Source organism: Trachymyrmex cornetzi, unplaced genomic scaffold (genome assembly GCF_001594075.2).
Source record: "Trachymyrmex cornetzi isolate Tcor2-1 unplaced genomic scaffold, Tcor1.1 scaffold133, whole genome shotgun sequence".
NCBI lineage: Eukaryota > Metazoa > Arthropoda > Insecta > Hymenoptera > Formicidae > Trachymyrmex > Trachymyrmex cornetzi.
This window is the reverse complement of record NW_017295906.1, coordinates 510,498-525,425: the sequence shown is the minus strand read 5'-3', so window position 1 is coordinate 525,425 and position 14,928 is coordinate 510,498. Positions and strand designations below refer to the sequence as shown.

At 32.7% G+C, this 14,928-nt stretch overlaps 1 protein-coding gene across 8 annotated transcripts; it reads left to right on the top strand.

Annotated features, from left to right (window-relative positions):
- Positions 1–2,067: 2,067 nt before the first annotated feature.
- On the top strand, positions 2,068–13,995 carry LOC108770773 (keratin, type I cytoskeletal 9). 8 transcript variants are annotated; one of them, XR_001940614.1, is made up of 11 exons: positions 2,068–2,180; positions 3,781–3,890; positions 3,990–4,124; positions 4,460–4,666; positions 5,310–5,498; positions 6,143–6,305; positions 6,568–6,676; positions 7,080–7,208; positions 8,550–8,591; positions 11,426–11,979; positions 12,117–12,229. XR_001940614.1 is itself a non-coding variant. In XM_018522485.1 (10 exons), the coding sequence occupies exons 2-10, from the start codon at positions 3,793–3,795 to the stop codon at positions 13,922–13,924; spliced, it is 1,077 nt and encodes a 358-aa protein (XP_018377987.1). In that variant the 5' UTR covers positions 2,068–2,180; positions 3,781–3,792; the 3' UTR covers positions 13,925–13,995. The 8 variants fall into 8 exon arrangements, 6 of the variants coding, with proteins under 6 accessions (XP_018377987.1, XP_018377985.1, XP_018377986.1 ...); XR_001940615.1 differs by having other exon boundaries at positions 11,426–11,569; positions 12,117–12,213; XM_018522485.1 differs by lacking the exons at positions 11,426–11,979; positions 12,117–12,229 and adding an exon at positions 13,920–13,995.
- The last annotated feature ends 933 nt before the right edge of the window (positions 13,996–14,928 follow it).

Genomic DNA, 14,928 nt, shown 5'->3' with positions numbered 1-14,928 from the left:
TGCGACATTGAAGGGTCTGATTGACTGTCTAAATCAAGTGATCAGAGCGCCATTTTAATTCATTACTGCGTATAATTAGAGTCCTAGGACTCTACGTATAGAGTCTAATAATGTATGTACGTATAATGGGGAAAGGCTCCGATTGATCACGGCTCGATTGGACACCACCAATCACAGCGACCGGTGCTTAGGAGCTTTGTAGTCTCAAGCACTGTGAGTGGCTCGTGTCCAATTGAGCTGTGTCCAACTGGGTGCCATCCCAATCTTCAATGCATAAAGGTGCATTCACATGCAAGCGTCAAGCAACGAAAGTAGCAACCAATCAGCTGTCGATACGAGCAGTAAAATAAAAATATTTTTTACGCCACTGTAAAAATCGCCTCGTTGATTGGTTCCTACTTCCGCTATTTGACACTTACATGTGAATGTACCTTAATACGAGCATTAATTAAGAAGAACGGACTCGAGAAATGGGCCTCTTCCGATTGTCTACATCAAAGATATTATATCTTCGACATTATTGTTATAATAAAGTGATAGTATATATAATATAATAATAAATTGATGATTATATATAATAACAATAATACGTGTACGTAATATAAAATTTATTATATAGTGAACTTGTATAAATTTTATTATTAAAGATTATATTACAATAAAACATGATAATTTACTATAATAATTTGCTATACATTTTCTGATGTGTTGTATTTAAGTATGTACCCTTGGGCCTTTAGATAAATAAATTACTATAAATTAATATTGAATGCTGTTGGTGATTGGAGCCCGCTGTTGGCAGCGGATACGAATAAATGATGTGAGCTGACTCACGCAGTCCTTGCAAATCAATCCTTCTTTTTCCGTTTAATGCTGCGAATTGGATGGACAAATCGCTCCGGACATCATGCGCGCGCGTGAGTTACGTCATTGAACACGTGATCGGTCTCAGGCTCGTACTAACGTTGTGTGGAATGTCTTTCTCTCGCATAAATTATTAATGCTATTTACGTCAATAATTCACGTACTATTTGCATTACTTTTTACGTCAATAATTAAGCGCTATATGTGTTAATTATTCAATTTAATTAATGTATGCGTGTGTATGTTTATATATGTAGTAAAAGAATTTATCAATTGGATAAATTAAAGAAAAATTTTATATCTTAATGTTATTATTATATATATTTAATAGTTTTCATTTCGTGTCCTTCAAAGATGATATTATTAACTTTAATTAATGGTAAATAAAAAAAAACCTAAATTATTCCAGATTTTGTAAAATTCCACATCTGGAACTATAGAATGAAAAATCTTATCTCAGAAATCTTAGATCAGAATTTACATATATACATGAAAAATTTTAGAAAAAATGTGGACGAATTTCTAGACACTTTTAAAAATTTAAATTTGTGTAAAATATCAGAGAAATTTTCGAAGAAGTAATGAAATCGTTCAAAAGTTTTGAAAAATTTTGGAATTTACATAAAAATTTTGATGAATTGCTAAAATTTGGAACTCTGAAAAAATTAAAAAATTTTTTTAAATATTCTGAAATTGCATAAAAATTTTGATGAATGATACGAAAAAGTCTAAGAAAAATTTCCACCAAAGTGTGCCAATAAATTGTACGGCTAAGGGCCACTTTCACCAGCAAGCTTATAGCGTTTTCGGCCCGATCGGGTTTGCACCAACCTGGGTTGGATTAATCTTTCCTATTGGTTGACGTCCCGCTCTACCAATAGGAGAGCACAAAACGCCATTAATCCAACCCAGGTTGGTGCAAACCTGACCGGGCCGAAAACGCTATTAGTTAACTTAACCAACCTAGTAACTGTAATTAAATAGAAAGAGATAGAACTATTTCTATCTCTTTCTATTTCATTACAGTTACTAGGCTGGTTAAGTAAACCGACGAAAGTGGCCCTAAAAGTGTCGCTCAAGTTTAGTTCCCGCGAGGGGACTAATGCTACCCACCGTTCCGGCGAAATGTGTACGCGCCTGAGATGAGTAACAGCGTCTGCTAGCGTCTGCCGCGCATGCGCCGAGTTTGTCCTTCCAATTCGCAATTTCACAACACTACTTCCGCTACGGTATCCGACCTGCCGACGTCCATTTTGCTCGCTTGTTGGTGCGAGCGTCCCTGATTTATGAGACGTCTTTATAGCCGCCTGCTTATCGTAAGTAAACATCAGTTTCTGTAAATCGTTTCGTTTCGTGAATCCGGGATTCCGGGTTTTTTCCGATAGTTCACTTCAATAAATCTGACGTCGTGTCTCTGAGACGCGTTCCCGCGAGGGGACATTTTTCATAGAACTTTCCGGGATAGCGTCGGTGATACGCCGTGACTCGCCGCATCTTGTTAAAACTCGCCGAGACCTGAATAAAAGAGGGGTAAATAAAGAGATTCACACGCAATTCGGTACTTCAGCTTAGAAAGGAAGAGTGAAGGAGAGCATTTAGATTATTTTTTACAATATTCTCCGTATTTGCATAGGCACTGATAACTAGCATTGTAGATTATCTTTTGTTGAAAGAATTTGATGGAAAATTTCATTGAATTGCTTTCAGATTAGACAAATACGTTACATTCTATGGGACTGTGAATCTGTGTTCTGGAAATTTCTGAATTCAAGATTCCTTGACCTTCTAATTCTTGGATTTATTAATTCTGAAATTTTTCATGTCCTCAAGCTTTAACTTTTATAGATCAGTGCTGTTCAAAATTTGTAATTCTAGGTATTGATTTGATATGTCAGCATTTATGCCTGTTGCTCTTTTTTTATTTACATCTTCATCAAGAAAAAAGAAGGCAATAGGCATCAGGTTCTTTCCACTTGGTGACACAAACCAGTACAAGTCGTTTTATCTTTGTTATTCACTGAAATCGCAAAAAGAAAATAGAATGATGTTAACGTTTTTGATTATAGTGGGCTTTGAACCGATCCTTGTTGGATTAATGACGCTGGAAGCTCTAATATTGGTAGAACATGTAGCGTCAATCAATAGCAAAATATCAATCCAAGTCAAGTCGGTTTAAAACCTGCTACAGTCAAAAACGCTATGTGCCAACTTGTCATTATGGAAAGCCATAGGCTGCATTCAGTTTCACGCATGATATGCATGCTGCATTATTTATCCTTGTTATTCACTGAATGTTAAACAAAGATAAATGATACATCATACGCATCATGCATGAAACGGAACGCAGCCTTAGACACTGGACGTTTACCAGCAAGAATGCAGTAAAATATTTTATCCTTGTTTAACATTGGCAAATAAGAATATAATAGTTCACTGTATTACACTAATGTTCATTGCTATCAATATAGTTTAATCTTAATCTTGGTTCAACTAACTTTTCATCTTTTCCTAATTCTAAAAATTAGAAAAAGGTAAACAATAAATTGAACTGAGATTAAAGTTGATTTACATTGATAAAATCAGGCATAAGTTTGTTTTTTTTAGCTGAACTTGTTATACATGATTCATCTTTTCCTTTTTCTCTAATATGGAGAAAAAAGGAGAAGAGATGAACTCTACAAGAAGTTCAACTAAAAAGGACAAGCCTATTGTATCATTTCTAGAAAACGTCCATTGATATATATCAAGCAAGTATCTACAATTACAAATTTTGAATAGCTGATCTATAAAGTTGAAGCTTGAGAGTATAAAAAAAATTTCAGGATTAATTATTATAAATACATTTACGTTATTGTACCTCAAAATTTGTAGATTATACTTCTAGAATTGATATAAATGAATCAAAATATGTTACAGGAAGTTTGAATAATGGAGGGAGCACCAGGAGGTGGTAGAGGTAGTTTTCGAGGCCGTGGAGGCCCAGGTGGAGTAATGAGGGGACGCGGCGGTTTTGGAGAGAGAGGAAGGTAAGGAAAGAAAGAATTTAATCAAATTGTACAAATAGAGATGCTTATGTATGTAATATAAATATGAAAGAAATAACTGATATATTTATTTCGCAACAGAGGTGGTCCTCCTCGAGGTGGTAGCATGATGCGTGGCGGACGAGGTAATGGACCTGGCGGGAGAGGAGGTCCACCCATGAGAGGCCGAGGTGGCCCTCCTGGCAGGGGTGGACGAGGTGGACATTTTCCTCCAGGGTAAGCATTTCATTATTATATATTTTATATTTTATATTCTAATAAAATTGATCATATTTTGTAAAATATTTAAATTTGTCATTAATTCATAAATTGTATATTAATTTGTTTTCAATATTATGAAAAATATTAATATATTTAATAAATGTACATTATTAATAATACATTATTACTTTGTACTTTCTACTAACGTCTGTTGATAAATTTATCGCGAAATGTGATTTTTGAGAATTGTTGAATTACAAGGTCTTATAAATCTTTTATATATTTTTAATAATAAAGTTTATAAGTTTGTATTAGAAGCTAATATAGTTTTTTATTGATCATTCACATAGACCACCAGAAGCAGGTATGTCTAGTGGACCTGGAGGTGGACCACCACCCCTAGGAATGGGTGGTCCTCCACGAGGTGGTGGCGGAAGGGGCGGTGGCAGTAATAGCTTCCGTAGCAGAGGCAGAGGAGACTTCGGCAGGGGAGATAGCCGTGGAGGTAGCAATAATTTCCGAGGTCGTGGCATGGATAGAGGTAGAGGAGGATCCAGGTGAGAGTTAACTCATAGCTCCAAAAAATAATTTATTTATTTAAACCTGAGTAAAATTATTTATGTAATGATGGTTACTGTTCTTTTGAAAACTTCTTGATAAAAGTTTTTTATATTTAAAGTAATAGATCCAATTCGACGGCTTGACAGTCGGAAAAATAAATTTTTGTGAAACTAAGATATTTTTAACATCAAGAAGTCATGATAAAAAAATATGTATAAAGAGAATTGAATAAGACGTCCACACTACAAGACACAAGCGGTGAAGCAATAAAGTTTATTAGTATATAAAGACGAGGCATAAGTTTTTATTTGTGAATATATGTAGTGTCACTGGTTACTTAATAGTTAATTTTAGTATTAGAAATAGGCAAAACAAGCAAATGACAAGAGCAAGCATAGAAATTACAATGACTACGTTTACACGACTTGATTTATGCCGAAGTTATAACATTGATGTTATGAAACTGGTCGTGAAATCGAGCCGTGTAAACGGAGTCCATATGAAAAATATATAATATAATATAATAAAAACATATAAAAATATATAATTATAGTGATGCTCCCGTTCTGTAAAAATTAACGATAATTTTATTAATGTGATAGAATTATATTTTTATTCAAATGCAATTTATCGTTTCAGAGGAGGGTCAAGCAGAGGTGGACCCAGCCGTGGTGGCTTCGATCGTGGTGGTCGGGGGACTGGTGGTGGACGTGGTGGGCCTACAAAACGAGGAGGAGGCCCACCTAGCTCGAGTGGACCCTCCAAAAGGCCACGCTTTGATCAGCCGTCTTCCCAACCATCTAACGGTTACGCCACTCAACCTCCTAGGTGAGTATCACAGAAACTTTCTTTTTATCATAACGTTCAAAAGCATTTTTTTCTTGAAAACTAAATATTGAAAATTAAATTGACGTGTGTAATTTTAGTCATGTGTTTACCAAATATCGAACATTAATTAAAATTTTTTATGCGAGTGTGTTTATTAGGATATTTAATGAGACAATATATACAAAAGAGAATTATCAAAATTGTATTACTTAAGATATTTTATATTTCTCACACTAATTTTCAATCAATATGAAAGATTAAACGTTTACTATTATATATGTTTAATCTTTTGTCAAGAATAAATTAATTTATTATATATACTTTTTATAACATATTATAAAAGGTTTAATTTAAACTATCTAAGCTAAGTATTTTCTAAAACTCATACTTATCTCTGTTTTCAAAACATACCTTCTTTAGAAATAATAAATTTGCGAAAAAATAAAAAAATATGTATAGATATTATAACAAATATAATAACAAATTAAACAATATTGAAGAGATAATAATACAATATACAATTAATAAATAGTTACAATTTATATTTTTCACATAAAAATCCAAAAATTATCAATGAAGTATATTAATAAGACACAAAGAAAATGAATGTATTAACAACACATTTTGCTTTTGAATGATAATAGCCAAGGTTACGGAGGTTCAAGTAACGCTTACAGCAGTCAACAACAACCGCAGCAGCAACAGTCCGTAGGATACGGTAGCGGTGGCTATGGCTCACAGCAAGGCTACACACAGTCTTATCAGGGCTATGAGAGTTATCAGCAGCCTCAGGATTATGGACAAACGGTAAATGAAATTGATAAGACAATACATATATCCGAGACAATTCTGAAAACAAAATCCACGAATTATTTTTAATTATTTGAATATTAAAATACATTCTGGATTTTTGAGCATTAAATTTAATTAAATTATTCCAATAAATTTAAATAATTACACAATTGTAATCTCTCGAAATTAATAGAATTTTCTATTGGTGTTAATTAAAAAAACTGTTAATTGTGTTTTCAATCAGAATCCGTGATTATTTTGTCTCCTTTGATTCCAGGGTTATCCACCGTCCGCAGCAGATAGCAGATACGGTGGGGCGTCATCGGTTCCAGCTGCAGGATTCGGCGCTAACGATCCGTACAGTTACGGCAAAGCTCCGCCGTCAGGTGAGTTATAGACACTAAAGAGGTGTTGTATGCGATGTGCGTCGTTACTTTTCCTGTTACAATTTGTGTATCTTTGTCTCTCGCTAATTAATTTTGATCAATTCCTCATGATCTAATAATTTGAAGTTATATTTTTTCTAAAACTTCCAGATCTTTAAATTTTTAATTCTAAACGTGACCTTCCTGTAATAATAATTTGAAATAAAAATTCAAATCATGAAGAATTGATTAAGCTTGACGCATTTGTCGTGTAACGTTGACAGTACTTATCACAACAGTCTCAAGTACTGATTGTGAGTACTCAAAACGTGCGATAATCTACTAATCGAGTATTCGAGCATCGAATTGAGTAGGTCGGCGAGACACCATATACAGTTATTAATATTACATAATGCATGTCTAGCCGATTACCAGCAGGAGGCAGTGTCAACCGCGGGACCGGGGGGCGGGGCCGGTTATGTCTCAGCTAATCCATATGACGACCGATCTAATGCCAACATAATCAACCGGGGTTATTCGACGCAACCTTATGGTTAGTTGTTTCGTTCGCTGTCATCGTTCACATTATACAATTCATTAACTACGGCCGTTGGAGCAATCCTTAAGGACTCATTTATCATAAAGATGGAATACTGAATTATTTGCTCGAAGAGATTTTCAGTAAAGAAGTGTCATGATATCAAATTGTGTCATAAAATCATGGTAGGGAATTTAATTATTAATCTTGATGAAATGTTAATTATAAATGTGTCTCGATAAAAGTTAATAAAGTATCAGAAAGTATCAAATAGTTTATTATGTTCTCCATGTAAAACTTCTAGTAAAACATTGAATATAAAATATTGTATACGATGCGATACTCTTTTCTGACAAATAATTTTATGTCTCAATGATAAGTGAGTTCTTGAAGATCACTACCTAATGTTTTTGTTTTCCGGGTTACATCCGAGTTAACACGATTTCGCAATAAAAGCGTAAAACACGATTCGATTCAGATGAGAAACTAAACTTCTAATTTAGACGACAGAAAAGAGAGCAAACGCGCGGCCAATTTGTCAGATCATCGATTTATTAATTAGAAACTCAAATACTTGAATTTCTCGAAGTCTTAATGCTATTAGAATTGAATTTTTTTCAAGTTCTTGAAATTTTCTTGCATTCTCGTTATTTCTCGGATATTTGAATTTTTATCGTTAGATCTGTGTAGAATTTTAAATAGTTTTTTTTTCTTCGAATTTTATTCTACTCGCGATCGATGCGAATGAGTTGCGCAGAGTTACACAAATCCCATTTTGAACGTAATAAGAAATCACACAAAAATTAGATACGGATCCTTTCATCGAGACACTAGCACTGCAGCACTGCCTCCTGCCATCTTTCACTCCAGGATTACAAGGTCCGTGATATGTGCAATTTCTTTCTCACCTAAAACAGAAAAAATATATATAAGTGTATAAATTATCACGTTAAGCCTTTTATTATTCTTTTTCAATATCTCTATCATCTGATTTTATTTATAATATATATCTCTCTTGAATTTCTTAACCTATAATTTAATATTATAATAAAGATTTCTTCGTAGATTTATTTAATTTGTAAGAAAATGTTTTTAAATTATTTTAAGCAATTAAGCGATATTAATTGATTACAATTCATTAACTGTCACTTCCTCATGGAGATGTACTCCGTTGTTTTTTGTATTTTGCCATGACTGCTTTGTCGTTCAATCGACCGTTATATTATGCTAGTTTTTTTTTTTTCGTTATTTCATTCGACTCTTCAGATATTTCTCGTCTGAGTCATTCGCTTCTATATTTTCGGCATTTTTCATGAAGCGTTGTTTGATAAATACGTGTTTTTCTTGTAATTGCAGATTATCCGAGTCAGGACGGTGTTTATGGGAAACAGGACTATGGTAAGTACAACTCGCAGTTCAGAAAAGTTCATTGATCAGAGGAAAACAAATTTAGCTAAGTCGATTGGACAAGGAAATTGTGTTTATGTAGAATTTATACGTGAAATATACTAAATAAGTAATAATAACATACAAAAAACATCCGGAAGGTACAAAAAAAGATATCATAAACAACATATGTTAGTGTATTATTTTATATGCAAGATTTACGACCATTTTCGTACTTTTAACGAGGAAAGTGTAGGACGTTCTATAAAATTTAGGAAACTTTTGGATAGTCGGTGAAATTTCATTATATACACAACAATAATCAAAGACATTATTAAAGATGATTCCGAGAGATTTATGAATTTGAGAATTGCGATTCCCAAATTATAAGGTCAAATCAAATTTAGTTAAACCATGTCGTTTAAAAATCAAGTGAAAATTACAGTCAGTACTGAACACAATGTAACGACTTGTAACGCAAAAAATATATGTACCTGTAGGGCTATTATAGACGATTTAAATATCTATAGTTATGTGTTAGGTACGAGTGCAACATTACAAGAGATATTTAACGACATTATCAACAGCTATTCTTAGTACACCGAAATGTTTGTTGCAATATGTCTTACGAGAACACTCGCAGTACTAAAAGTATTTGCAGTTCTACAAAAAGCGTTTATATTATTACAAGAGCATTTGCGATATCACAAGAACATAATAGCAAAGAAAGATTCTTAATAAGTTTATCCACTTAAACATACACGAGATTTTTGCAATATTCGAGCGTTAGCAAGATTAAAAGACTGTCCACAAAGATATTTACATCACAGAGCTAATCTACAAGAAGTCCATTTTTTTAAGTAATTAAGAATCAAAGGCAAATGAAGTTGTGATATATATTCATTGTACACGTACACATACACACGTCGAAAACGTCGAAAAATAATAGGCAGGTAAAGAATTGGTAGCGATATCGTACAAGGATCTATATAAGTAGGCCGTTCAGTTTTATGTATATGTAGAGAAGCAAGAACACTAATTATATTTCTCGAGTAATGGAACGGAGGAGCTATGGTTGTTTCCAGGTGGCAGTGCTGGTTACCAAAACGCCCAGTCTCAGCGACGTTATTAAAGATATCCGTCACTTAATCAATATCCGCTCATTAATTTTGTATCTAAGTAGACAACAATTCTCCCAGGCGAAAAGAAAAAAAAAACACAGAACAGATCGTATCCATCTTCCGTCGCACGATAAAGAGAATAAACTTTCTCCTTTTAAAACTGCGAAATATATTTGTTGATAGAAGAACGATGACAATCGAGGAATCTTGAAGCAAGGTGACGTAAAATTGTAAAATTGGGATGTACATGCTTGTACGTCGAAGGATTTATCTCTCTTTTTCGTAAAAGCTGATTTGATCACACGTGTTGAAAAAGTTGGGAATTAGTACTGTTAGACATACAACATATGTCGTAATTATTTTATATATATGAATATAAAATTGTCTTTTGCTGAATGCACTTTTTCAATAGACGTATGTGTTTGAAGAATTGTTTTACTCTTAAAATTTAATCTTCTCATTGACTCTCAGCTTTTCTAAGGCACTGCTCCGCGTCACTTTGCTCCCAAGATTTTTTTCACTTCCGCTTGCTTTGTCTTCGTCTCGTGCGCGTTGAATGAACTTGATCGAATTGCTTGATATAGGGAATACATATTTTATACTTGACAATTAGCAATTAATACACACATTATTTCACTACGTCGCCTGTACGACAATCTAGAATTAAGTCCCGGTCGAGCGATTAATCTTCTCGACCGTTTTCTTCACTATTTGCGTAGCGTAATTTATCACAACAGTAATAACTAAAGAAAAACCAGCAATGACAAAAGCGATAACGACGACACTGTAAAGTCGGCGTCCTGTTTTGTAAATAGAAATCATAAATAAACCCTTTTTTTGTGGAGAGGAAAAGTGATGGCAAAGCACGCGATATATGGAACTGTGTACTCTATCCCTGAAGGCTTAGAAGGAGAATAACGTTACACACTGACATAAGCACTTCTTAATATGTCTTAATATTCATTCATTTTGATTAACTGATATCTAAAGTTACTATTTAAAGTTTATATCTATTCAGTTAGATTCAATTGAAAATATCGAGGATTATTTTGAAACTATTGGAAATATTTTATAACTTATTGTAATACTTGTTTGCCAAAATTTTATTGTTTACTGTAATTTTTTGTTAATATTAGATTCATCCATTTTATAACTTATAATTACATAAATAATAATTCTGCAATCTATAACTTGGACAAATAACCGTCACGACCGTCGTCGATGATGAGTCATTAGCAGTTTATCAATGTTATACTGGAGATAATCGTCGATTAAAAATTAAATTAATTAAATTTTCTTATGAAATGGTTAATTTTTCATAAGATTTAATAAAGTTGGCAATTTTGTTGCCTTTTCTTTAACGGTTAGCTATGATTGCAGAAAAAAAAATGTGAGTCTCGGTTGTTTGAATGAGATTTCTTTTCTCGGCAGAGAATCCGACCAGGAGTCGAATAGTATAATGAATTTAACAATGCAGTTATACAATGTCTAATCCTCTGTCGTGCATTATTTTATATTAATTAACGAAACTCGCTTGAAATAATTTGTACTGTTTATTGTATATGATACATCTTTTACGAATAATTCTATATAGCGCATCATGTTGTTATGTCCCGATCTATTGTAAACGATCGCACGATGAAAATGAAAGAAACATTGAAAAAAATGAAGATCGAGAACATCAAAGACTTATACCCTTACCCTTATTGTCACCTTACCTTATAGCACGAGAAACAGAGAAAAAGTGGACGAGAAACACGCAAAAACCAGCAACTGCCCTAGGAAGACAAGCTAATCAAAAAGACTGAATATGGGCGAATAAGTATGATAATTAGACGAAAGATTATCTCGGTAATATAGTAACAAAAAGTAGGTATATATGTGAACATTATTAGGAAACATGGTAGATTAAATGCCATTTCCGACCGAGCCATTCTTTCGTCTATGAATTCTTCGACCGTTTGCAGTCGATTTTTTCTTTAACAAAGGTATCAAAGCATTGTTAGATTGTAAGCAGTCTAGAATGAAAGATTTCTCAGGAAGAGTAAATCTTGAAGACGTGGCGAGAATAGATAGCGAAATTTTAATTATTTTGTAAGAGTTGAAAATTAATTAGAGATATATTCACTGTTAAAAATTGTGGAACTACGACAATGATCTCTTCGACGTTTTCAGTAAGGAAAAATCGACTCCGAACTGGTAAAAAAATACATGGACGAAAGATGAAGACTCATTTAAGAAATCATAACGTCCAGTTAGAAATATTTAGTTAGAAAAAGGTAAAAGTAAAAATTAGATAACATTTGAAGAAAATTATGTGAGTTTGTGAAAGTGTATGTAAGTTTAAAGATTTTATTCTAAAGCATATAACAAATTTCACATATCTATTAATTTCAAAATAACGTTACTATTTCAGGAATATCTCACCCCTGAGTCATACGTAAACGTAGCGTTGGAAATAATTGACAAGCCCAGATATAAGGCCCGACATCTCTTATAGTTTCTAAAAGTTCAATCATTATTAGTACACAATATTATAATATTTGAGTATTATTACTTAAGAAATATGATATAAATATATTTATAGAGCAATATGAGTACAATATGATATGAATGCAATTATAGAGTAATATAATGAGTTTATTATAGAGTCATATGAGTTCAATTATAGAGCAGTATCATTTGAGTACAATTACAGAGTAATATCATGAGTGCAATTGTAGAGCATATGGAGTTTAAGCAGCGGAAGGTACTTAAAAGTACTAATAATGACCAAGTTTGATGAAAATCAAGTTTATTTCACAGGCGTAGCAACAAGCTGAGATACTTAAGAAACAATGAATGAAAGTCAGAGGGTGAGAGACAGAAAGTATCGTTCTTCCAGCAAGAAACATGTCAAATTTGTTGTCATCCACCCTCACTTAAAAGAGAAAAGACAAATCGAGTAAATAGTGGGTGCAGTCTAGTTAGTGCTATTCAAAATAGTTTAAAAATAATTTAAAATAAAATTAGAAGAGTCGTACTATCGAAATCCAATATTGCGCTAACTAGACCGGCATTCAAAATGAGTAAAATTATTTTCGTTAATTATACATATACTTGAAAGCAGTAGAAATTAGCTAAAGTCCTTGAGTTTGTGAATAATTACTTAAGATTCACCTTGTTAATCATATATATGCAAAATGTACAATTTTTATATGAAAAATAAGTAAAAAAAGTAACTTGCTATAAAAAGTACTTTTTTGTGCACACAATTTTTTTTAAATTGCGTATCACTTGGAACCGAATAACAGTCAATCAAAAACGATTATCAATCAATGATAAATATTAATACATGACGTACATGAGAAATGGGAAAGAGAACAAACCAGAAAAGTAATGAAACTAACGCGTGCAATGCGAAACACTAAATATTAGAAATGAAAGTCAAATGCTCGAGTATACCTCAACCCAAAAGCTCAGGTGAGTAAATACAAATAAATATCTATCCATTCTTTGTGAACAGCTATCTATTTCCGGAGAGGACATATATTTATATATACATATATATATTTATCAGAATTTATTATAAGAGAGCAATCGAATTAATTAGAGTTAACAGACGGAACTTCGAACTACTGCATTTATCGAGTGTAAAAGTGAATTTAGCGAAATAACAAACGTAGTGACAATTAATTGCAATATAACAGCGGATCTTTGAAAGGCGTCCTAATGTATCACAGGCGATCGAATTGCTTAAAAAGTAGATTTCATTCGATTGTAACAAGCCCAATTGCGTTTCTTTATTTTTATGTCTCTTATAAAGACGTAGCACAGGGAGTGAGATAAAATCACTACGACCGAATAAAGATACATCAGAAAGACGAGTGGAAAAGATTCGTAGATTCACACCTTTCACAAGTATATTCGCAGTTGACAACCGTTATCGTTACAATATTCTCTCCCATAGATGAACTATCTTGCCGTTTTTAACGCGCACAGCGGACGTTAGATTGAGAGAAATAACTAAAAGCGCTAAAGTTAGGAAGGCGCCAAAGGAAATGAAACTGATTCACTCGATAATCAAGTAGGCACGATTTTGAGTAAACGAGCAATGTTGCAAACGACACTTCGTAAAGATATAGACAAAATTAGCTTAAATCTCTCAGACGAGTGCGAAATTGATTTCACAGTTTGACCACTCGGCTCCTGTCTGATTTATCGATGTTGCTTTCTCTAGGTTGATCACAACGGCAACAACTGTGACGCCCAACGAGATCATCATCCACATGGAATCATCGATTATAATCGCCGCATGACCGGTATCGCAATCATGAGAACCAGAAAAATTACGAATCTGGTGAGCTAGAATTAATTGTGAATATATTAATGCTGTTTACACTAATAGTATATTTCTACTATTTCTAGTAGTACACTCTAATTTTCTTAGAGTGAAATCTCATTCCGAGAGAGAGTGAACATACAGCCACTTTTAAAGAGTGAAAATATTTCACTCTGAGTGAAATTTCATTCCAAGAAATTTGGAATGTATATACAAATAATATACTTATAGTATATACCAATAATATATGTATATATCATAGTATATACTAATATAGTATTACTTATATATACTTATTGTCGTTCTAGCGTTGCACACCTCGCAGATATAATATACTCCATACATCATGTGCTTCGTACAGGTGAATAGGAGTCGCATTTTAGAGTGGTATACCAATTATATTTGTATAAGAAATTTTGCTCTTTTTTCTTCTTGAACGATTCCTCCCCATTTGTCTCATCTTGCTGTCGATTATCTTTATTAACGGTTCTGATTCTAGTTTATATTTTTTCTTAAGATTATTTGATGTAGAATTCTTAAATTTAAAGAGGGATCATATCGGTTTTATTTCTTTTTTCAAAAAAAGAAACATGAATTTTCAATTTTTATCTTTTATACATAGATCCTTTTGTACTTTAATCCGTTAACTTTGTAAATATATTTATATGTTTTTAATATTAACTTGTGAATGAAATGTTAACATTTACTTGCAAAAATAAAAGTTGTTTATTATATATCGTTACACTACATGATTCTAAATATTTTAATACCAAAACCGAGTTACAAATCTTTTTCAGATTTATTCTTATATCTAATAGAAATAAACATAATATTTTATTATTTATTGTTATAAAGATCGTTATATACTTTTTAAAGTTTAAATACAAAAGTATGTGACATATGTATT